This window comes from Geotrypetes seraphini, chromosome 9 (assembly GCF_902459505.1).
Source record: "Geotrypetes seraphini chromosome 9, aGeoSer1.1, whole genome shotgun sequence".
In the NCBI taxonomy this organism is placed as follows: domain Eukaryota; kingdom Metazoa; phylum Chordata; class Amphibia; order Gymnophiona; family Dermophiidae; genus Geotrypetes; species Geotrypetes seraphini.
The window spans coordinates 67226988-67252102 of NC_047092.1; the positions used below are offsets into that span (position 1 = coordinate 67226988).

General features: G+C 44.2%; 1 protein-coding gene across 5 annotated transcripts in view; it reads right to left on the reverse strand.

Moving 5' to 3' along the window:
- SCAF11 (SR-related CTD associated factor 11) overlaps positions 1–25115 on the reverse strand; it is a 543954-nt gene that overhangs the window by 112423 nt on the left and 406416 nt on the right. For all 5 annotated transcript variants that reach the window (XM_033958790.1, XM_033958787.1, XM_033958788.1 and 2 more), the window contains 2 exons: positions 22079–22180; positions 6324–6682 (listed from right to left, as the gene is read on the reverse strand). In XM_033958790.1, coding sequence (XP_033814681.1) covers positions 6324–6682; positions 22079–22180 — 461 coding nt within the window. The remainder of the gene's footprint in view (positions 1–6323; positions 6683–22078; positions 22181–25115) is intronic.

Here is a 25115-nt window from a genome sequence, read left to right on the forward strand (position 1 = left end):
CTTACCCTTGGCTGCCTGCTCACCAGACTGGTACATGTGTACTTGGATCCGACCCAGCTCCTTTCTGCTACTGCTGGCCGACGGTGAATGCCTGGGAGCTCCTGTGTTCGACACTAGGGGTCGCCAAAAGTGGTTAGCACTCTCCACCCCATAAAGATTAGAAAATGGGGTGACTACTGGCCTGCTGAACGAACCATTGCTGCTTATGGACCTGCTACGTGGGCCAAAGATGGCTCCTGGGGTTGTCGGACCCCAATCTACCTGCTCAACTGCATACTTCACTTGCAGGCTGTTCTTGAACTTTTGCACTGCCATGTACCAGAATCACCTGTCCCTAGATTACCGTATTTTCGCGGATATAACGCGCGCGTTATACGCGTTTTTACGTACCGCGCATACCCTTCGCGCGTTATATGCCTGAGCGCGGTATACAAAATTTTTTTTACATATTTCACACCCCGCCCGACGCCCGATTCATCATCCGGAAGGATGCTCGCACCCCCACCGCTCGCACCCCCACCCCGAAGGACCGCCGACTCCCCTACAATATCGGGCCAGGAGGGAGCCCAAACCCTCCTGGCCACGGCGACCCCCTACCCCCACCTCGCACTACATTACGGGCAGGAGGGATCCTAGGCCCTCCTGCCCTCGACGCAAACCCCCCTCCCCCCAACGACCGCCCCCCCCAAGAACCTCCGACCGCCCCCCCAGCCGACCCGTGATCCCCCTAGCGACCCCCACGACCCCCCCACCCCCCTTCCCCGTACCTTTGGTAGTTGGCCGGACAGACGGGAGCCAAACCCGCCTGTCCGGCAGGCAGCCAACAAAGGAATGAGGCCGGATTGGCCCATCCATCCTAAAGCTCCGCCTACTGGTGGGGCCTAAGGCACGTGGGCCAATCAGAATAGGCCCTGGAGCCTTAGGTCCCACCTGGGGGCGCGGCCTGAGGCACATGGGCCCAACCCGACCATGTGCCTCAGGCCACGCTCTTGCTGTGCACTAATGATATCATTTTCATGACGTAAGATAGGATTGAAGGGGCACATATATTCCTTGTAAGTTTTTTTTTTCCTGCTTGTGTAGCATATAAAAGAAAAGAACTGCGGGCCAAGAAGTTACAAGGTCTTTTCTCTTTGTGTTCTGAGCTCTGTGTCCTCACTTTGTTCTGTAAGCCAGCTTGTGTTTTAGCTGAGCGATTCTGCTTCTCATTTAGATAAGAAACATTTGCTAAGAAAGAAACATTTGCTCGAATTTAGACAAAAGGACAGTATTATATGCCATAGTTACCCCCCTTATGTTTGCTACCTTTTTCTAGTTGCTTTTATGTATCCTGTTACCATATATGGTCTTTCCTACTGTCATATGCTAAAAAAACTGACCCATGTGAAATGCTATATATATATATATATATATATATATATATATATATATATATATATTACAGTACTCTGAATAAAGGAGATATCCCTTGGCATATTTGCATGTGCGTTTTTGTGTGTGTGTGATTTCTTTCTAAAGAGGTGTCCCCGGGTGCATCTGTAGTGAGGACAGCAGAACGAGGCTAATACAAATTGGGACCTGGTCGTTTCAGCAATCAGTTCCCAGCGAGGGTAATAGAGTTGAAGCCATTCTCCGATGGGTTGAAGGAGATGCTGAGATACAAGAACAGTGGCTATGCTCTCGAGAAGCACGTCAAAAGGACTGAGTAGTCTTCTGTGGAGCTTCAGCCTGGGCTTTTTGAGGATGCTGTTGGCTTACTGTTTCTTCTGCTGTGGTTGAGCAGAAGCAGCAGGTCTAGAAGAAAAACGCCTTTGATGGGAAGACTTAAAAGCTTAGACTTGGATTTCACTAAGGCATCCCAATGTTTTTCACGGTCAGTAAGCTTTTGAGTGGCATTTTTAATAGAGTCACCAAATAGCTCATCACCCAAGCATGGAATGTTTGCCAATCTATCCTGGAGGTTGATATCTATATCAGAGACTCTGAATCATGCTAGACTTCTCATTGCCACTGACATCGCCGAGGCTCTGGAAGACAATTCAAAGGAATCATAAGCTGATCTTGCTATATACTTTCTAGCCAGGGTAAGAGCGTGAGAAAATTCCTATAATTGTTTGAAGGAATGTATCTATCAAAAGAGGACAATTTTTTAACCAAATGCTAGGCATAGCAGGAAATATAGTAATTGTAGTTGAGGACTCTTGTTAGCCAACATTGTGTTTTGGTATAGGCAACGGCCAAATTTGTCCATAGTGCGCCCTCTCGCCCCGGGGGCACTGAGTCATAAACCCTCGATGGGATAGATTTTTTCAAAGTCAAATTTACCACCAGAGACTGATGCTGAAGCTGGTAGTTGAATCTACCACCAGGGACTGATGCTGAAGCTGCTGTTTGTCAAAACCAGGAGAAGAAATTATTTTGTATAGAGTTCAATTTTCTGGGAGCCACAGCAATTGTAAGAGAGGTCTCCCAGTTCTTATGAAGAGTCTCCTTGAGAATACCATGTAATGGGAGACGAAGAAGTTCTTTAGGAGGCTCATCATAGTCCAAAGCCTTCAATTATTCAGCACTAAGAGCAGAATCAGCTTCTAACTTGACTGGAAGCTCTTTACCCAATTGCCAAATGAATTTGTGAAAGACAGTCTTTTGGTAGGAGACTTAGCTCTTTGTGGAGACTTCTCAGAAGAGTGTCATAAGCCTCTGTAGTAGACTCAGGGATATCATCCAAGGAATCAGACTAAGTCCAAATCATAAAAGTCCTTTGGTGAAGGAGTATGTTGCGATCAATGACAGCGTCGAGACCGGTGTCCATCTGATGAAGATGACAATGTATGATGTGATTTCCTTTTATGCTTTGAAGAGCAGGAAGGAGAGTGGTGGTGTGGACACTTCGAAGCAGCTGAAGATGGACGACGTTGAGAAGACTTGGATCATCGAGAAGAAGATGAACGACGCTGATGTCTTGATGAGCTGTATCGACACCATGAGGAAGAGCGTGGAACACTGACGTGGTACCAGAGATCCAGTATTGGTACCGTAGGACCTGGTGGCCTTATGCTCAGGCTGGGCTGGTGCTGATGGAGCTAGTGTCGGAGCAAGAAGCTTGAACATGTCACTGACTTGGAAAAGTGCTTCAAGCTTCTCACAGTACGAGGGCACTGGTACTGTTTGGCGAGGGTGACCAAGAAGAGGATGCACACATTGATGCAGGAGAGGCCAGACGTAAGAGCAGTGGTTACTTGGTCAGCATCAAGGGACTCAATGCAATAGTGACCTGAAAGACCTTTTGGGAAGCTGGTGGCTTTTTAGCTGGCTTATCTGATGGAGCGATGTCACCCGACGTCGACACTGATGTTGATGTTTTCAATGATGAAGGCTGTGATGTAGTCTCGGTGTCCATTCTGGTGCCGAATAACTTTTCTTGGAGTTTTCGACTTAAATAAACATTTTTGCAAGGTAGAACACCGCGCACAGGATTTGACACTGTAAACACCAACTATGTGGGTCAGTGATAGAAATCTGCTGTTGGCACCTGCAACACTTTTTAAAACCAGTTAACAGCTAGGAAAAACAACATCAACCAAATTGAATTCAATGGCTGAGAAAAACAGAAAGGCCTCGACGGGCAAAGCCTGTGAGGAAAGAACAATGAGGAAAAAATTACCTCAACTGATAATTACATTTAAAAAAAATATATTTACGCAAATAAAACATAGATAATACGAGTATAAAAAATATGCATTAAAAATATGTGTGAGTGGGAAGGAAAAGGCAAAAATTTGAACTATGTTCAAAAATGCCACTTCTTAGCTCTGTGGAAAACTAAAAACCGAGGAGCCGTGAGCTATGTCGGGCGGGAAGGCACTCGCGCATGCGCAGTGCAGGCTATCAAGAACTTTCTAAAAATCTTAAAGTGACGATGCACTTTTAAAGTGTCCGTACTGAGGCTCCATAGATGACATCACCCAGATGTGAGAATATGCTGCTTGCTTGTCCTGGGATAAAGTTGATTACTGGCCATAGAAAATTTGATCAGGTTACACCTCTTTTTAAAACAGCACATTGGTTACCCATTTCTCATCGTATTATTTATAAAATACTTATATTAGTTTTTAACTTCTGTGCCGAAGATGCTCCCTCTTATCTTAGTAGATATCTAACTCCTTATGTTCCCCTTATATTTGATGGTTCCTACCATTTAGAGAAATTTTTTTAAACACCATTCATACTTTATTTTTTCTGTTCAAGGACCAAATTATGGAATTTACTTCCAAGTCATTTCAAACCCCAGACCTCTCTAAATCTTTTTTAAAAACATCATAAAACTTTTCTGTTTTCAGATGCTTATTCTTAAATTATTTTCATATGGCTAAAAGTTGGACTGAGTTTTTAAGACCTTCTGTTCCCTTACATGGGGTTCTTTTAATGTACTTCCTCCCTTTTTCTGCACATTCATGTTATGTTTTCATACACTCCTTATTTCTATAATTAAGATTGTAAGCTGCTTAGACTTTTTATGATTGGCAGAATATCAAATTTTAATAAAACTTGGAAACAATCGTCTGTCACTCTACTTAGATTAACATAAGAATAAATTAGTACATTAAAATAAAGTCTAGTCATTAAAATTTAACTGACGTGAGGGGATCCAAGATGGCGGCAGCTTAACTCCGGCGTCTCTATTCTATCTGCTGCAGAAGCTATTCTTTATTTCCTTAGCTCTTACCTTTTGCAGCGGTATGCCGCGTTCTAAATGAAAGGGAATTGTTTGAGCCGAGCCCCCTGCGGCTCGAACTTCTACCCCTACACAGTGCTCCATGCTGGATTTCGTTGGAGCAGGTTCCCATGGTGACATCGGAGGAATGTCTGGCAGTTCCCTGACCGGAAGAGAGGTTGGGGCCTTGGACTGGGAGGTTTCTCTCTCCCCCCCCCCCATGTTCGTTCCACCGCCACGCCCAGAGACTACTGTGGCTGAGCAGGAAGTATCTCCCGCTATGCTTTCTCTGAGGTAGACACCTGCAGCAGGGGTTGTAGCTGCGATAGAATCCCCGGAGGCAAGAGAAACCAGGGAGGTTTCTTCTCAAAGTAGAAAATCGTCAGCGGTGTCATTAGAGAGCATTTGGGAAGCTCTCATGAAGATCAACTCTACAGTGAACAAATCTCAAGAAATTGCGACACTTGTGAGTACTGTTAATACTCTTTCAGAAAAGTTCCAAGGCACCACAGAACATTTTAACGCAGAACTTAACCAGGTTAAGAGTAAGGTGACGGACTTACAGACTCTATCCAAAGAAATGGTTAAGGACAAAACTAATTTAAATAGGAAAATGGAGCAATTGGAAAATTACAATAGAAGATTGAATATGCGTATTCTTAATTTTCCAAGATTAGTGGGAACGTCCCCTATAGAAATGTTTAAAAAATACCTTATAGAAATCTTGAAGTATTCCTCAGACTTAATTCCACCAATTAACCGTATCTACTATATCCTCCCAAAGAAGGCAATAGGGGTTGCTCCTGATCAAGGAACTGGACCTACGGATTTACAGAACCTCACTGAAATACTTGAAACTTCTGTTTCAGAGACCACAGAGCGAGCTACTTTATTAATTTCCTTTGTTTTTGAGCAAGACACAATTTCTGTCTTACAAATATATTTTCAGAACTCTCAATCTCTATTTCTGGGGAAAAGAGTCTGGGTCTACCCAGATGTCATGAGACAAACACAAGACAGGCGGAAACTTTTCCTGATGATGAGGTCTGAGACTCTGACACTTGGGGCAACTTTTCTTTTAGCCTACCCATGTAAATATTTAGTAAAGTACCTTGGAGTCAAATATGGTTTTTTTGTGCCTGAACACTTGCGAGCATTTCTTGATATGAAGAAGTTGGGTACTGTTAGTGTTTAATGTTTGGAACACATACTATGTAACATGAACCTCTGTTAAGCCTTTTCCTTTCATCTTATGATTTTTATTGATATTAGTTTCTCTTCACTATTTTTTGGATCCTTCCTACTCATTCATAGTGATCTAAGAAAGTTTATTTTATTACCTTTGGACTTTTTATACAATATAGGGTTGTTTCATCTGTTTATCTTGTGCAAGGATATCTTGTGAATTATATGAAAATTCAATAAAGAAATAAAATAATAATTTAAAAAAAATTTAACTGACGTGAGGCCAGGAAAAGTTTGAATATTGGCTATTTTGCTTTTTTGGTGCAAGAACATGCTCCTATGAGTGATGTTAAAATGCACCTATCATACAAGACACAATGAATTCAGTACTTATACACTCAAAACTCAAGTCTAAGAAACATACCTGTAGCTGTTTTCCTTCTGGCTGGGATGTAATGTAGCTGACTTGCTGAGATGGTGGAGGAGGGGGTGGTGGTGGTGGTAATCCCTGAGGTGCACTGGTAGGTGCAGATACCTGCATGAGAGGCACTGCTGGATGAAGATGCATAGGTAGCTGAGGATGAAGGTTAAATGGAGTGTGCTGGATGTTCATCAATGGAGGAGGAGGGGGAGGAGGAACACCCACAGGATATGGAAAGATATTCATAGGCTGGTGCTGTGCATTCATTTGTGGCGGCATTACATTCAGTTGTGGCTGCATCATATTTACAGGTATCTGAGAGCCATCATCTTGTTGATTTGCTTGGTCATTGATAGTTGGATCTATAAAATTAAGAAAAGAACTATATTTCAACTCTACTGTATATAAACATATGTATAAAAATGCCAACTTTGATTAAGTGCACCATATTGTTATCCTGCCACTCAGTGCCAGACTGTGATTGACAGGCAGAATGCTTTAATCAAAGATACTTCAGTTCTAAAAAATTCTGCATCTTATTCTGCTTTCTAAAACTATTATTTTTCTTCTGGTATTAAAAGTACATATCAAAATGTATACATGCAAATATACACACAGGCCCAGATTCTCGAACCAGAGCAAATTTTCTAGGTGTCTCTAGGCACCCATACCTCCATTAAAAACACATTACATATGGCGTTTTTAACCGAGAATTGAGGCACATATCGGCACCTCGAAAATCTGCACTGGAATCGCACCTACATAGACACGTTAGGCCTCCAAATGCAAAAGTAGGCATGGCGTTAGGTGGCCTAAAAAGTCTATGTAGGCGCGATTTATGTGAAGATAGGTGCTGGAAATGTAGGCATTGAAAACCCTGGCATACATTTTCAGTACCTATCTTAGCCCCACTGAAAAAAAGAAGGAAGAGACCTAGATACAGGCTGGTTCGACCCAGAGCTCCTAGAGATAAAGAGAGAATTAAGAAAGCTAGAAAGAAAATGGTCAAAACTAGGAACCCCAGAGACTAGAAATGCCTGGCACCAAAGCTGAAAGCTATAAAATCTCAGCCAAAGAAAAGAAAAGAACCTTCTACGCCAACATAATTGGTAACACTTCCATAAACAGCAGCAAACTTTTCAGACTGGTCCATGACTTATATGACATTCAATCTCACACAAACCTGACAGAAGAATCCACAGTGACAGCCGACAACCTGGTGGACTTCTTCAACACCAAAGTAAATAACTTAAGACACTCTATAACAGACTCTCCAGACTCCCACTGGGACTACTCCATTCCAGAAGACCTAGTCGCTGCCAAAGCAGACATGAACTGGTCCAACTTTAGTGAGACCGATTGGCAAACATTTAACAAATTCTACAACAAATACGTCAAATCATACTGCAGATTGGACACTTGCCCCCCCAGATGTAATGAAAGCAGCCCCAATCATCTTCAAAGCCAAACTACTCAACTGGGTCAACCTACAACTAACCGCAGGAATATTTCCAAAAAACTTAGGTCAAATTGTAATAACACCCATTAAAAAGAACAACAAAGAACATCCAACAACCTAACCAATTTCAGACCTATCGCAAACATCCCTCTCACGGTCAAAATAATGGAAGAGATAGTAAAAGCTGAACTAAACTCATATTTAGACAAATTCAACTTACTGCACAACAACCAGTCAGACTTCAGACCTGGTCACAGCACCGAAACAATCATGGCCTCACTACTTAACCACCTTCACGCCCTCCTCACCCCAAGGTACCAGCGCCATGATCCTACAACTGGACCTAAGTAGCGCCTTTGACCTAGTAGATCACACCATTCTTTTGAACTGCCTAGAAACCACAGGCATCACAGGCTACGCTCACAATTGGTTCCATGGATTCCTCAGGAACAGATCCTACCAGGTATTCAAAGATAACAAACTTTCCCATAGCTGGAATAACAACTGCGGATTACCTCAGGGTTCCCCCCTATCCCCAACCCTCTTTAATATCTATCTCAGCTCATTAGGAAACCTGCTATAAAGCCTAGGGCTCACCTTCTACATCTACGCAGATGACATTACTGTAGTGATTCCGCTAACCGCCCTAACGTCACAATTCTCCAACTCCTTAACCAACATCCTAAATCAAATAGAGCGCTGGATGATGGCCTTCAAACTGAAACTCAACACAGAAAAAACCAAATTTTTCCTGGCATCACCCAATGAAAAGATAAAAGAAAATTCAATTCACCTACAGAGCCAAGAATACAAAATTGACCAAACCATAAAGATTCTGGGGGTAACACTTGACAAACACCTAACCCTAGAAAACCACACAAACCTACTGTTTAAAAAATGTATTTCGGTCCTCTGGAAACTTCGCACTATTAAAAAATTCTTTGATGAAAAGTCCTTCCATTTACTAGTACAATCATCCATCTTAAGCACCCTAGATTACTGTAACATCATATACCTAGGAGCTTATAAAAAGAACCTTAACAAGCTGAGATTAATTCAGAACACCGTAATCCGACTAATCCACGGTTTTAAAAAATGGGAACACATTTCCCCTTATTATCAGAAACTCCACTGGTTACCCGCAGAATCCAGAGTTCTCTTCAAGTTTGCTTGTTTTTGCTACAAAGCTGTCTTTGGAATTCTTCCAGCTTACCTAATTTCCCAGTTCTCCCCCAACGAGTCCAACAAGAGCACTCGCAGAACAAACCTATTTAATTACCCCTCCTTGAAATCTTACCAATACAAAAAGTTTCTAGATAGAATGTTATCATTCCAGGCAGCTAGGCTGAACACATGGCTTGGAAAGCCCATACTTGAGGCCACTACATACGCAGATTTTAGAAAATCCTTGAAAACTCGACTGTTTAACAAATTCTAAATTCCCATACCCAACTCTTCCTCGCCATGACCCTTCCACCTCGCCCCCTAATTCCAAAGCCCGAAACTAATTATACTTTCCACCTTGAATCTCATGTACTGACATAATGTATCTTTATTGTAACCCATCTGCACCCCATGTACTGACAAACGTATCTTTATTGTAACCCATGTACTGACTAAATGTATCTTTATGGTAACCCACCTATATCCCATACACTGACAAAATGCACCTTGATAGTAAACCACTTGTATTGTAACCCACTTGCATCCTATGTACTGACAAAATATACCTTTACTGTAACTCACTTGTATCCCATGTACTGACAAAATGAATCTTTAATGTAAACCACTTGCATCCCATGTATTGACTAAACGTATCTTTATTGTAAACCGTTTCTATCCCATGTACTGTCAAATGTATCTTTATTGTAAACCGCTTCGAACTTCACGGTATAGCGGTATATAAGAAATAAATTATTATTATTATTTGTGTTGGTGCGATTCCAAAACTGGCGCCAATGTGTGATTGACACGTAATCAGCACCAGTTTGAGAATCTGGGCCAAAGTGACTAAATGCCTGGTATATGGGGGTTTTTTTTGTTTTTTTTACAATTTTACAAAAATTCATAGTCTTGTTAAAATTGGTTTTTGTACATACTTGCACTTGATTCCCACTAGTCATTTAGCAGCAGTTCAGCGATATTTTACAAGTTCATCAAGGTTAAAACAAAGAAAAAAAAGTAAAAACTAAACAAAAAACCCAAAAGCTACCAGAAAAGAATCTGGTGACAATCTTCAAGTCAAACTTCTGTCCTTGCACAAAGAAAGCCTAATATTGGACACATTTTGGAGAAAGCTCTGGCATATGGGTCCTCCTATCTGAGGACTGTCAATGCGAATGACTGGGATAAGTGTCCGGAGAGAGATAAAATGTAGAAAAATCCTTGTATAATTGCAAATGAAGTTTCATGCCACTATAGCCCAGCAGCTACAATGAAGCTGGAAGTTCAAGGATCAGGCTAAGCCTCCCCAGGCCCAACAATGAGCTTCTTCGCTGCTACCCTCTCCACTGCTTATAAAAACTAGCAAAGGAACAGAAAAGAGCCACAGGGGCTGCAGCTTATATAGCTGTAATGCCGGCTCTGCTGCTCCAACCTCCCTCCAACATCATTTTCTGTATCAGAGAGCCAGACAATAATGCAGCATAACAGCTGGACCTGGAAAACAGCAGCCTTTGAGATGGAGAGGGAGATGGAGAGAGAGATATGGGGAGAGAGGGAGAGGGAGATAGAGAAAGAGAGAGAGAGAGAATGTTGAATAGAGGAGACAGCAAATATGTTGGATAGAAGGGGATAGAGAAAAGGGAGACACTGGACAGGAGGATGAAGAAAAAGATGGAAGGAGGAGAGAGAAAGTGTGCATGCTGGATGAAGGTAAGATAGATAGAGGGAACATAAGAACAGCCTTACTAGGTAAGATCAATGGTCCATCAAGCCCAGTAGCAAGTTCTCATGGTAGCCAACCCAGGTCACTAGTATCTGGCCAAAACCCAAGGAGTAGCAATATTCCTTGCTACCGATCCAGGGCAAGCAATGGCTTCCCCCATGTCTTTCTCAATAATAAACTATGGACTTTTCCTCCAGGATCTGGTCCACAGTGCAAGGCCAGCCGAAGGGAGACTGTAGGAGCTGTGCCTAGTCCTGAGCACATGGTGGAAGAGTCCTGAGCACATGGCAGAACAGTGAGCGGAGAGTGTGCTAGCAGGAAGAAGCAGAGAGAGGAGCAGAGAAGGCGGTGCTAGCAGGGGAAGAGGCGAGAGCTAACTCCGCCCACCCCTGACGTCACCAGCCAAACTCCCCCCATAAAAGGGGACGAGCCAACAGCAGAGAGTCCACAGTGCAAGGCCAGCCGAAGGGAGACTGTAGGAGCTGTGCCTAATCCTGAGCACATGGTGGAAGAGTCCTGAGCACATGGCAGAACAGTGAGCGGAGAGTGTGCTAGCAGGAAGAAGCAGAGAGAGGAGCAGAGAAGGCGGTGCTAGCAGGGGAAGAGGCGAGAGCTAACTCCGCCCACCCCTGACGTCACCAGCCAAACTCCCCCCATAAAAGGGGACGAGCCAACGGACGAGCGCCTTTGCGAAGAGCCTTGAGAAGGGCCTTGTACAAGGCCTAATCTAAACTTTTCATTCTCATATACAATCAAACACACTCACAAACTCTCTAGTATCTCTATCTTCCTCTTTCTCCTTGCATACTCTCTGACATCTCAACCTTTCTCTATACAGAAATAAATCTCTCTAACTTGCATACTCTCTGACATGTAAACCTTTCTCTTTACAAAAATAAATCCCTCTAACTTGGAAATGGCAGGGAGGACACGGAGTACCAAAGCTACTATCAAGATCGACACTCCAGCATCCGGAGGGACCCAGGGGATGGTCAAGGTCTGTACACAAAAGGCAGAGGGCGACATGGATCAGAGGGCAGAGGTCTCAGTGCAGACCGAGACCTTCCCCCCCTCCCAAAGTGCACTACAGTCTCTACGCAGACAGAGGAGCTAGGAAACTTAAGTGAGGATATCTTGCAGGAACTACTGAGCCTCAGGGAGGAGGTAAAGCGCCTGAGGAGCATCAGGGATGACGAGGCCTTCATCGACGACGCCATCCTGGAACTGTCACACATCACAGAGAGAACCCACGACAGGTCCACCCTCGACACGCCCAAACCTACAGCACTAAACACAACGATTGGAGTAAAGGAGATGATTGGAAATGCTGGCCCCTGGCAACTAGTAACATCCTCTACGGGCAAGCGAAGTAAACCCACCTCATTCTCACTCTCTTCTTCTTCTTCTTTTTCTCTTTCTCTTCAACAGGATAGCCGTTCATCAATACCACAGCTAACTCTCAGAAATAGATTTCAGATATTACAGGATGGAACCACCGAGGAAATAGCAGAAGGGACTCATGAGGATACCCAGCTCACAACGTCAAATCCAGAGCACGCAGACCGGCCCCCTCAGAAGGAACGAAGAGTGGTAGTCATTGGTGACTCCATGCTAAGGGGCACCGAGGGACCAATTTGCAGGCCTAATTTGCAGTCAAGAGAGGTCTGCTGTCTCCCTGGAGCCAGGATCCAGGATATTACCACTAGCCTAGACAAAATTCTAAAACCTAATGATCATTTTCCCATGTTTCTCATCCATGTAGGCACAAACGACACTGCTAGGAATGCCACAGAGAACATCCCCAGAGATTTTGGAGTGCTGGGAAAGAAGTTGAAACAGATAGGAGCACAGGTGGTCTTTTCATCAATTCTTCCAGTAAGAAACAAAGGCAGAGCTAGAGAAGAGCGTATTCAACGGACTAACGAATGGCTCAGAGAATGGTGCATAGAAATGAACTTTGGATTCCTAAACCACGGCGAGACGCTCCAGGGACTACAAGGACCAGACGGACTCCACCTAACCAGAAGAGGTAGAAACGTATTTGGACATCGATTGGCCCGCCTACTCCATAGGGCTTTAAACTAGGTAAGTTGGGGGAGGGTACATACTTATATCCTAGAGCAGTAAGAAACCACCCTGAGGAGGCAAGTCGCACTCACACTACCAAGTCTAAGGTAAGTACCAATGATATCCACAATAATTCAGGGAGAAATATCACTGATAATTTAGGAGCCACACTAGCTCGTAAAGGAATCTCTTCACAGATATGGAGGGCTATGTATGTTAATGCACACAGCTTGGGCAATAAAATTCTAGCATTAGAGACTGAGATAACAAACGCCGATCTTGACGTGATAGCGATATCCGAAACCTGGTTCACGGAATCGCATGGGTGGGATATGGTTATACCAGGGTACAACCTACTTCGTTGCGATCGAGAGGGTAAATTGGGAGGAGGAGTAGCGCTATACACTAAGGAAAGCATCAAAACCACCAGAATCACAGATGTTAGATACACCGGGGAATCCCCTCTGGGTGAACCTGGCCAGAGGGAATGAAAAATGCCTATACCTTGGGGTGATATATAGACCTCCCAGGCAACAAGAGGACAAAGACATGGAATTAATCGAGGACATAGAGAACATCACACTGCGCGGGGACACAGTAATGCTAGGAGACTTCAACATGCCAGATGCAGATTGGAACACACTCTCCGCGACTACGGGTAGCAGCAAAAGAATATTAACCTCCATAAAGGGTGCACGTCTCAAGCAATTGGTATTGGAGCCCACCAGGGACCAGGCGTTACTAGACCTAGTTCTCACCAACGGAGATAGCGTCACGGAAGTCTCAGTAGGAGACACACTGGCCTCCAGCGACAATAATATGGTATGGCTCAACCTCAAGAAAGGTTTCCCTAAGACAAACACAGCAACAAGGGTTCTCAACTTTAGAGGCACAGACTTCAACCGCATGGGAGATTTTGTCCATCAGGAGCTACATAAACAAGCAATATCTGACAATGTGGAGGATATGTGGTCGTCTCTGAAGTCCATCCTACACGAAGCAACAGACCGATACATAAAGACAGTAAGTAAACGCAGGAGAAACAAAAGACCCTAATGGTTCAGTAAAGAAATTTCAGACCTAGTTAAACAGAAAAAAGACGCATTTATCACCTACAAACATTTAGGCAGAGATGGGGCGAAAGAGGACTATCTAGACAGATCTAAAGCTGTCAAAACAGCAGTCAGAGAAGCCAAACTCCGAATGGAGGAAGAGCTAGCACGGAAAATTAAGAAAGGGGATAAATCTTTCTTCAGCTATATTAGGAAAAGAAACAAAGATGGGATAGTACGCCTGAAGCAATCGGACGGTAACTTTGCGGAATCAGATTCTGAGAAGGCAGAACTACTAAACAAATACTTCTGTTCAGTGTTCACCCGCGAAGCGCCGGGAGCTGGTCCACAGCTGCAGACAGGAGATAATCAGAAAGACCCGTTTCAAGATTTTGAATTTACGCCCAGTAGCGTCTATGACGAACTATCAAGACTCAAGGTAAACAAAGCCATGGGACCGGATAACCTACACCACAGAATGCTCAGGGAGTTAAGGGAAGTCTTGGCAGAACCATTATCTGTTCTTTTCAATCTTTCCCCAAGCACAGGAAGGGTCCCCTTGGACTGGAAAACCGCCAACGTAATCCCACTCCACAAAAAGGGCTGCAGGACAGAGACAACAAACTACAGACCAGTGAGTCTCACGTCTATAGTGTGTAAACTCATGGAAACACTGATCAAACAGAATCTTGACACAATCCTAGACGAAGAAAAACTGCGTGATCCACACTAACACGGGTTCACCCAGGGCAGATCCTGCCAATCTAATCTGATTAGCTTTTTTGACTGGGTTACTAGACAACTGGACGCCGGAGAGTCACTGGACGTGGTATATTTGGACTTCAGTAAAGCATTTGATAGCGTCCCTCATCGAAGATTACTGAACAAGCTGAAATTGATAGGATTAGGAGACACTCTAACTACATGGGTTGGGGATTGGCTGAGCGGTAGACTTCAGAAGGTGGTGGTGAACGGTACCCCATCCGAAGCATCTGATGTGATCAGTGGAGTGCCGCAGGGCTCGGTCCTGGGCCCGATTCTATTTAACTTATTCATAAGAGATATGACTCAAGGACTTAGAGGAAGGGTATCACTGTTCACCGACGAAGCCAAACTTTGCAACATAGTAGGCAAAAGCTTATTACCTGATAATATAACACACGACCTACTGTTGCTGGAACAATGGTCAACTACTTGGCAGCTAGGCTTCAATGCTAAAAAATGCAAGATAATGCATCTGGGTAAGAGAAACCCGCGTAGAACTTATGTACTAAATGGTGAGACCTTGGTTAGGACCACGGCGGAACGCGACCTAGGGGTGATCATTAGTGAGGACATGAAGGTTGCCAATCAAGTGGAGAAGGCTTCCTCCAGGGCAAGACAAATGATGGGGTGTATCCGCAGAGGTTTCGTCAGCAGGAGACCTGAAGTTATGATGCCGTTGTACAGAGCCATGGTGAGGCCTCACTTGGAGTACTGTGTTCAGTTTTGGAGACCACACTACCGAAAGGACGTGCTGAGGATCGAGTCGGTTCAGCGAACGGCCACCAGGATGGTCTTGGGGCTCAAGGATCTCACGTATGAAGAAAGATTAAAAAAATTGCGGCTGTACTCACTTGAGGAAAGAAGAGAACGGGGAGATATGATTGAAACATCACGGGACACATCGAGTCAGAAGATGATATCTTCTGGCTCATGGGACCCTCAACCACCAGAGGGCATCCGCTGAAAATCAGGGGAGGGAAGTTTCATGGCGACTCCAGGAAGTACTTCTTCACCGAAAGAGTAGTGGATCATTGGAACAGACTCCCACTCCAGGTGATAAAGGCCAGCAGCGTGACGGATTTTAAGAGAAAATGGGATACTCATGTGGGATCTTTAAGGGAGTAAATTCAGGGGAGGGGATACTTGGAATGGGCAGACTTGGTGGGCTATAGCCCTTTTCTGCTGCTTTTTTCTATGTTTCTATGATCTTGACCAAACCTTTCTTAAAACCAGCTACTGGGAGGGAGAAAGGGATGGGATGGAAGGGAGGGTACAGAGAAGGGGAGCCACTGGATAGAATTGGAGGGGAGAGAGAGAGAGAGAGAGAGGAGAAACAGGATGAAAGGGAGCAGAGAGAGGAGACCTTGAATAGAGGAGGGAGAGGACATGCTGAATGGAAGGGGATAGAATTAGTGAAAGGAGGAATAGGAGGAAGGAGAATTTGAGGATTGGGGTGATGGAAAGTCATAGATGGGCACAAAAGAGAGGGAATTTGAAGGCTGTACATTAAGAATAAATGAAAAGAAGGAGACAAATTTGTAGAAGCTGAGAGGAAATGATCAATGTTGGAGATGGAAGTAGTATAGGACATGAAGACGACAGGAGAGAGAAAAATGACAAATGGACATGAAACCCTGGCATGAGATTTAAGAGAAAACAAAGGAAAGCAGAAATTGGGATCAACATAAAAACTGCCATCCTGGGACAGACCAAAGGTCCATGAAGTCCAGTATCTTGTTTCCAACAGTGGCAAACCCAGGTCCCGGCAGCAGCCCATTGCAACTCGGTGCACTCCATCCCTCTTCCGCAGAGGGGAGGAAAGAGCGCCAGCAGCTCATTCTCTGCTCCTCCTACTCTCCAAAACTAACCAAAGAAAGAAAAAAAAGAAATAAAAGAAATTGCTTCCCGAAACGGTTATGAGAACCCGACAGAGCTCTTTGGTCCCAACTGGCAGCACCGTGCGAGATGAGGGAGAAGCAGGGTACATGCGCGTGCGGCTACTACGGCCAGTAGCGACTCCTCGCACACTCTCCCAGTACACACCGAAGCGCGCGTCTGACCAGAGAAAAGAAGGTAGAAGGGAAGGCGAGGGAAGGCTGGTAAAGACCAGGTCATCCTATCTGCACCCAGGCTGAGGGAGATCCTGGCCTCGACGAGGTATGGGATGTCACTTTTCAATCGGACTCTCCAGATGGGCCAGCGGGGTCCGTCTCCTCCTCGGAAGATGTCACTATTAATGGATAAGGTCACAGATAAGTGTAGGCAGTACTGCTTCAGTTTGAAGGGGTGTATATTTCAAAAAATGGAGGAAAAAACTTCAGACAAATGCCCTCCCACCACCACAATGGTGGATAAAGGTGGTTGGGTGGTAACCTCATTGGCAGAAAACCTCCACTACGTGTCAGCAGCCTGATCAGCAATTTTTACTGAATAACCACTTCCGGGTTTTGACGTCATCTCCCGGGAGCTTTTAACCCCGTACAGTCGTGATGTGGCCATCTTCTTTTTTGATCAGAGGAGACGTTTTCCACGTCCCGGTTAAAAGGTATGTCAGAGTGGCTTCTTTAGATTTGTTTGAAGTTATGCATAAGTCCAGTTTCTGATGTAATTTTCTTTTCTGGCCTTAGTTTGATCGGATTCTGTTACACCCTGAGGCAGCAAGTTGGTGAAACGCTGGGTGTACCGATCAATAGAGATAAGTTGAAAGTTTTTCATCTATCAATTGCATAGACAGCCCTGCTTATAGTTTTTCAATAGGGAGTGCAATGGAGGTTTTCTGCCAATGAGGTTACCACCCAACCACCTTTATCCACCATTGTGGTGGTGGGAGGGCATTTGTCTGAGGCTTTTTCCTCCATTTTTTGAAATATACACCCCTTCAAACTGAAGCAGTACTGCCTACACTTATCTGTGACCTTATCATCATTTTTTGTGAAAGTGTGGCACATTATATTATCAATATTTCACATATCCGAGTTTCTTTTACTATTAATGGATAAGCACATGTTAAGGATTGGAAAGGATTTGCAGAGGGGAGCCAGGAAGCTATGTTTGGATTTCAAACCAGTGTTCGGATTCCGGGGCAAAAATGAAGAAAAAAAAAGTTCGGATTCCAAGTTGTTCGATTTCTGGGGCATTCGGATTCTGAGGTACCAATGTATTTCTTTTTAATAACTGCCAGATATGAGAACAGCCAGTTACTGCCAGATTAATGAGATCTTGGATTAATTTTCTGGGGATTGTGTATAATGATGTAATATTCTATATCATAATTGATATTTTAAGTAGAGCTATTATGGTTTTGTTATACCTATAATAATTTATGTATTTATTTATTTTACAGTGTGATTCAGCCCCAAGAGGGGCAAAACATGGTCATGTCAGGCTAATAGGAGTGTTTTAATAAATATTGTTTATATTTTCATCACTGTGATCTACTGTGTTTTTGTTCAGACTGGATCTTACAGATCGGTTGCCTGTTTGTTTTTTTGGCACATTTTTTAGGACCAAAATCCCTCCTGGAGCCTTAGGATAGCGACTTGGCATCTTCAGAGTACCACAGATGTGCAGATGCCTCTGGGCTCACTAGGAGACAAAAGGAGTCCCTGCGGGTGTCCTCAGGGCACACTGGTCATTTGTTAGACTCGTGGGCCCAGAGGCATCTGTGCTATGCCGAAGATGCCAAGTCACTATCCAAGGGCTCCCAGAGGGATTTTTTTCCCAGAAAAATGAGCCACCTGCAAATGTCTCGCCCTAGAGGAACTAGAGGGGGCTAAGCCCAGTGCTCCCACCCCTACCTCAAACACCCTGGGGCATATGGAACAAGGACGCTACTCAGATGGCCAACTAGTGCAACTGTGGCATGAATCAGGGGTAAAAGAGCCTGAGGAGTCCACCTCTAATGATTTATTTATTTATTTCTTAACAGCCTATAACTAAGTAGTTTACATCATAAAACATTCACAATGATTCAAAGAGCAACATATAACAATACTTACAGTACACACATTTAACCCACAAAAAATAGCAGGGAACTACAGTAGGATTACATATCATCAGGACATTAGAGCAAGCATGGTCCATTTTAAAGGACACAGTCACTGAGGCGCAAAATCTATATATACCGCGTATCAACAGGAACCGGCGTGGCTCACTGTAGCGGTGAAGGAAGCGATCAGAAACAAGAAGACTTTGTTTAAGGAATGGAAAAGGTCAAAAACAGGCAAAAACTGGAAAAAGCACAAACAGCATCAAAGCAGGTGCCATAAGGCGGTAAGAGGGGCCAAAAGAGACAATGAGGAAAAAATAGCCAAGGAAGTGAAAAACTTCAAGCCGTTCTTTCGATATATTAAGGGGAAACGACCCGTGAAGGAAGCGGTGGGGCCGTTGGATGACCATGGAATAAAGGGAGTGCTAAAGGAGGACAAAGCCATCGCCGACAAACTGAACACATTTTTTGCGTCTGTGTTTACCAAAGAGGATATACACAACATATCAGACACCAACAGGCTATACATGGGAAAAGAAGACGGGAAACTGACAGGGTTGACGGTCAGTCTAGGTATGCAGGCAGATTGATAGGCTTAAAAATGATAAATCCCTGGGACCAGTTGGCATCCATCCGAGGGTAATCAAGGAACTGAAAGGGACTATAGCTGAACTGCTTCAACTAATAGCCAATCTGTCGATCAAATCGGGAAGGATTCTGAAAGACTGGAAGGTGGCGAATGTTACGCCAATCTTCAAGAAAGGTTCGAAGGGTGATCCGGGAAACTACAGACCCCGGTGAGTCTGACCTCGGTACCGGGAATGATAGTCGAGGAGCTGATAAAGGACCGCATCATTGAGCACCAGCCAGCATAGCTTCAGCAAAGGAAGATCTTGCTTAACGAACTTACTGCACTTCTTTGAAGGGCGTAAACAGGCAGATAGACAAGGGTGACCCGGTTGACATTGTATATCTGGATTTTCAGAAAGCGTTCGACAAGGTTCTGCATGAATGACTACTTTGAAAAATTGCGAGCCAAGGAATCGAGGGTGAAATACTCACATGGATTAAAAACTGGCTGGCGGATAGGAAACAGAGTGGGGGTAAATGGACAATATTCGGACTGGAAAAGCTTCACTAATGGAGTGCCTCAGGGTTCGGTGCTTGGACCTGTGCTCTTCAACATATTTATAAACAATCTGGAAATTGGTACAACGAGTGAGGTGATTAAATTTGTGGACGATAAGAAGTTATTCAGAGTAGTGAAGACACAGGAGGATTGCGAAGATCCGCAACGTGACAAACACACTCGAGAGATGGGCTGCGATATGGCAAATGAGGTTCAATGTGGATAAGTGTAAGGCGATACATGCCGGTAACAAAAATCTTATACATGAATACAGGATGTCCGGTGCAGTACTTGGAGAGACCCCCCAGGAAAGGGACTTGGGAGTACTAGTCGACAAGTCGATGAAGCCGTCCGCGCAATGTGCGGTGGCGAAAAGGGCGAACAGAATGCTAGAAATGATTAAGAAAGGGATCACAAACAGATCGGAGAAGGTTATCATGCCGCTGTACCAGCCCATGGTACACCCTCACTTGGAATACTGCGTCCAGCACTGGTCACCATACACGAAGAAGGACATGGTACTACTTGAAAAGGTCCAGAGAAGAGCGACTAAAATGGTTAAGGGGCTGGAGGAGTTGCCATACAGCGAGAGATTAGAGAAAGTGGGCCTCTTCTCCCTTGAAAAGAGGAGACTGAGAGGGGACATGATCGAAACATTCAAGATACTGAAGGGAAGAGACTTAGTAGATAAAGACAGGTTGTTCACCCTATCCAAGGTAGGGAGAACGAGAGGCACTCTCTAAAGTTAAAAGGGGATACATTCTGTACAAAAGTAAGTAAGTTCTTCTTCACCCAGAGGGTGGTGGAGAACTGAAACGCACTTCCGGAGGCTGTTATAGGGGAAAACACCCTCCAGGGATTCAAGACAAAGTTAGACAAGTTCCTGCTGAACCGAACATACCCAGAAGGCTCTGGTAGGGCACTGGTCTTTGACCTGGGGGCCACCGCGTGAACGGACTGTTGGGCATGATGGACCACTGGTCTGACCCAGCAGCGGCAATTCTTATGTTCAAACATTAATGAATCGAGAGCATTATTCATAGTTCAGATTCCTTCTTAAACGTCTCCCTTCTACATAACATCAGAGGAAGGCATCTATATACAATTGAGTTTCTAGCATTCGCTTAAACTGTAATCGATCCAAACAGGTCCTCTGGATGCCAGGGAGGAGATTCCATTGTTTCACTCCTGCCACAGAAATCAATGCTATTCTTGACTTTTCATACTGGACAGTATTTTCCTTCCTCGAAATTAATATCGCTGTGCCTTCACACCTTAAGCATCTCCTCAGTTGGTTTACCTCCCATAGAGTTTGAAAATTCAGAGGAACAAAACCATACAAACTCTGATGCACCACTGATAGAACCTTGAAGCAGATCCTTTGTGCCACTGGAGCCAGAGCTCTCTATGTGGGATTCCCGAAATCAGCCTTGCTGCAGAGTTCATCGATTGCTGCAAGGCTTTACATTTGATCTTTGCTAATGCCAGGTAGAGCGCATTACAGTAATCAAACAGTGTCAGAATCAATGCCTGTACTGCTGATCAAAAATCATATGGAAGGAGCATAGTCTTCAATCGATAAAGTGTCCACAGTTGTGAAAGTGTCCGCAGTTGTGAGTATCCACCCTGGATCACCCTGAGGCCAGCATCAGCTTCAATCGATAAAGTGTCCGCAGTTGTGAGTATCCATCCTGGCTTACCCTGAGGACCTGTTTCTCCATTGAGAGAGTATATTCTATTAACATACACCCAAGATCACCATCTCCCTTTTTACTTTCAGGTTCACACCTTGAACCTGAATTTTAGCAGGAAGGTTCTCAACCTGATCATTACTCACTATTATCACTTCAGATTTTAATCAAATTTGAGGTGTGTTTGACGCAGATAGAGGTTTTTAAAATCAGATTGAAATATCAAAGATGGCCACCGCAGCCTGAGACCCCAGACAACCATGTGTCGTGGGGAGAATGCAGTCGGCACCTGATAAAAGTGCTCAGGACTGACACGGGGTTACACAGCCTGTGCGCAAGCTCTGGTAACAACAGGAGTAAGCCTTATCACCAAAGTTATTAAAGCAGGTTGGCTAAGTAGGTGCCCTGTAAAAGGATTGCCCTCCCAGCTACAAACTTCTGACCACAAGAGTCTGTGTCTTCTCCCAGGCAGAGCAGCCCCAGGAAAAATGGCCCCTACTAAAATCAGAGCAGATCAAAAAGACACCTTGAACTCATATGTGGTAGGAGAAAATGGGGAGCTACAGCACGGCCCAGTGATACAGGAGGTGAAGCTGAAAAACGTAGATGATGCTTTCTACATAACTCACGATTAGAGGTGAATAATCCACTAGTTCAAGACTTGTATGCCTTTTGCACTTGAAACAAATATAGGAAAATAGAAATGGGTATATCCCTTACCTGGGAAAGGAGGTTTGCTCTCCAGTACTCCTTGGGGATCCTGTGGGATGACAGGATGACTCTCTAGAGGCTGTTGGAGGGAAACTCCTACCAGATGCTGAGCTGCAGGTAAAGACAACAACAGTTGTAATACTATATCCACATGACATTCATCCTCAATATGGCTTAAATAACATTACCTTTTCAGTCACTGATCTAGCACTAAAAGCTATTTCTCATGGATAAGCCAATCTGCCCAATTATTCTAGTACAAACCCTAATATGGTCAACCTTACCATGAAAAATCATAAATTTGCAAGAAAATTTTAACAGGAAACACAGTCCTATTGTCCATGTCTCCTTTGATTATAGATATGGTCTGAGAACATCCAGACACCCATAAAAAATGAAGATTTCTGCACCTATATACTTTCAAAATATCTGTTTCAACATCTGAAGCAAATGTAGCAATCAAAGTATAAGAAGGAAATGGAGCCACTTCTTTCTTCCCCTAGTGAGGTGGAACAACTAGCCGGGGAAATCTGTGAGGGAGCAACAGGAGGATGGCCTGAGGAAGTTCTCCAGAGGTCAGACCCTGCGAATTCCTACAAGTCCTGATGGGCAGATGGCATTAGCCTACTAGTCTCGGAATAAAGTGGGATTGAATTGTATGTTGGCTTCTTGGCCGTTTAGTTTAACTTTTGTCTTTGTATTTCTACTTTTAGATTGTGATTACTTATTCCATACTGGGTGAAGGTGTATCTATGTTCTGGGTGTAAGAAAAAGGGCATGGTTTTCTGTTAGCATTGACTGTGCTGGATCAATCTGTATTAATCTGGCTTGTTTAGTTTTACAATAAAAATTGATTCAAGTTTAAACTTAAAAAGTTATGTCATTGAAAGCAAACTGAATTGAAAAATCGATTCAATAGGCCAAATCAAATCAAAAAATTTTCCCTGAATCAAGCAGCTCTGAAGTATACCCTAGAACAGGATTGGGCAACCTCATTCCTAGAGGGCTGCAACCCAGTCAGGTTTTCAGGATTTCACCAATGAATATGCATGAGATCCATTTGCATGCACTGCCTCCATTGTATACAAAAAGATCTCATGCATATTGTCACAGGGAAGCCCCTGTGCCTGTGGATGTTAGCACCAAGAAAAGCCTGCTCCCAGAAACAGGCAAGAAAAATAAAAACATTTCCTAAGTTACATAGAATATGACGGCAGAAAAGGGCCGGCAGCCCAACAAGTCTGCCCAATCAAGATCCCTCCCACCCTCGAGAAACTATCCTCTGTTATACCTCTGTAGCGACCCCATCTGCTTGTCCCATCTTCTCTTGAAGTCTAGCGTACTACTGGCCTCGACCACCTGACGTGGAAGACCATTCCATCTATCAATCACCCTCTCGGTAAAGAAGTACTTCCTGATGTCCCCATGAAATCTTCCTCCCCTAAGTTTTAACGGATGTCCTCTTGTCACCGTGGGACCCGTAAGAGTAAAGATTTCCTCCTTCTCCTCAATGCGGCCCGTTATGTATTTGAAGGTTTCTATCATGTCCCCCCTTTCTCTGCGCTCCTCGAGCGAATATAAGCGCAGCCTGCTCAGACGATCTTCATATGGAAGATTTTTGAGTCCTGAGACCATCCTTGTGGCCGTTCTCTGAACCGACTCAATTCTCTTCATATCCTTTTGGTAGTCTGGCCTCCAAAACTGGACGCAGTACTCCAGGTGCGGTCTCACCATGGATCTGTATAATGGCATTATAACTTCGGACTTTTGGCTGATAAAGCTTCTTCTGATGCAGCCAAGCATTTGTCTAACCTTTGCTGAGGCTTTTTCCACCTGATTTGTAGCCTTCATGTCTTCACAGATGATTACTCCCAAGTCCCTTTCTGCTTCAGTTCTTGTTAATTTTTTTCCATTTAAGGTGTAACTAGTGCAAGGATTCCCGCTACCAAGATGCATCACCTTACATTTTTTGGCATTGAAATTTAGTTGCCAAGTACTGGCCCATTGTTCGAGTAAAAGTAAGTCTTGCTCCATAGTGCTTTGCGCGGTTGCGCAGTTAGGTTCTGTTGCCCGGCCAACGACATTACACAGTTTAGCGTCGTCGGCAAATAACGTAATTTTGTCTTGAAGTCCTTGAGTCAGATCACTTACAAAAATGTTAAATAGCATCGGTCCCAAGACTGAGCCCTGCGGCACTCCACTGGTTACTCTTGACCGTTTACCATTACCCTTTGAAGTCTGCCGCTGAGCCATTCTTCTACCCATGCAGTCAGCGTTTCTCCTAGTCCCATTGCGTTCATCTTGTTCAATAACCTGTGGTGTGGAACACTATCAAAAGTTTTACTGAAGTCCAAGTACACGATGTCAAGGGACTCCCCCCCCCCCCCAGTTCAGGTTTTTTGTTACCCAGTCAAAGAACCCTATCAGGTTAGATTGACAGGACCTACCCTTCGTGAAGCCATGTTGGTGAGGTCCCTTAATTTTTCCTCATCCAGAAACGTGTCTAATCTGTTTTTGATCATCGTTTCCATTAGTTTACACACTATTGATGTGAGACTTACCTGTCTGTAGTTCTCAGCCTCTGACTTGCATCCCTTTTTGTGAAGCGGGATAACGTTGGCGATTTTCCAGTCCAAGGGAACTCTTCCCTCGCTAAGGGAAAGATTGAAAATCTCGGCTAACGGCTCTGCCAGGACATCCCTCAATTCTTGAAGCACTCTGGGGTGTAGATTATCCGGGCCCATAGCTTTGTTAACCTTTAATTTTGACAGTTCTTGGTAGACACTGCTCGAGGTAAATTCAAATTCCCGGAATGGATCCTCCAAGCTCCCCTTTGTCTGTAGCTGAGGTCCAGATCCTGGTGCTTCACAAGTGAAGACTGAGCAGAAGTAGTTATTGAGCAGCTCCGCTTTGTCTGCATCCAAGTCTGCAAAATTTCCGTCGGGTTTCTTTATGCGCTCAATACCGTTTGTGTTCTTCTTCTTGTCATTGACGTACTTAAAAAAGGATTTATCCCGCTTAGCTATATCTTCTTCCATCCGGAGTT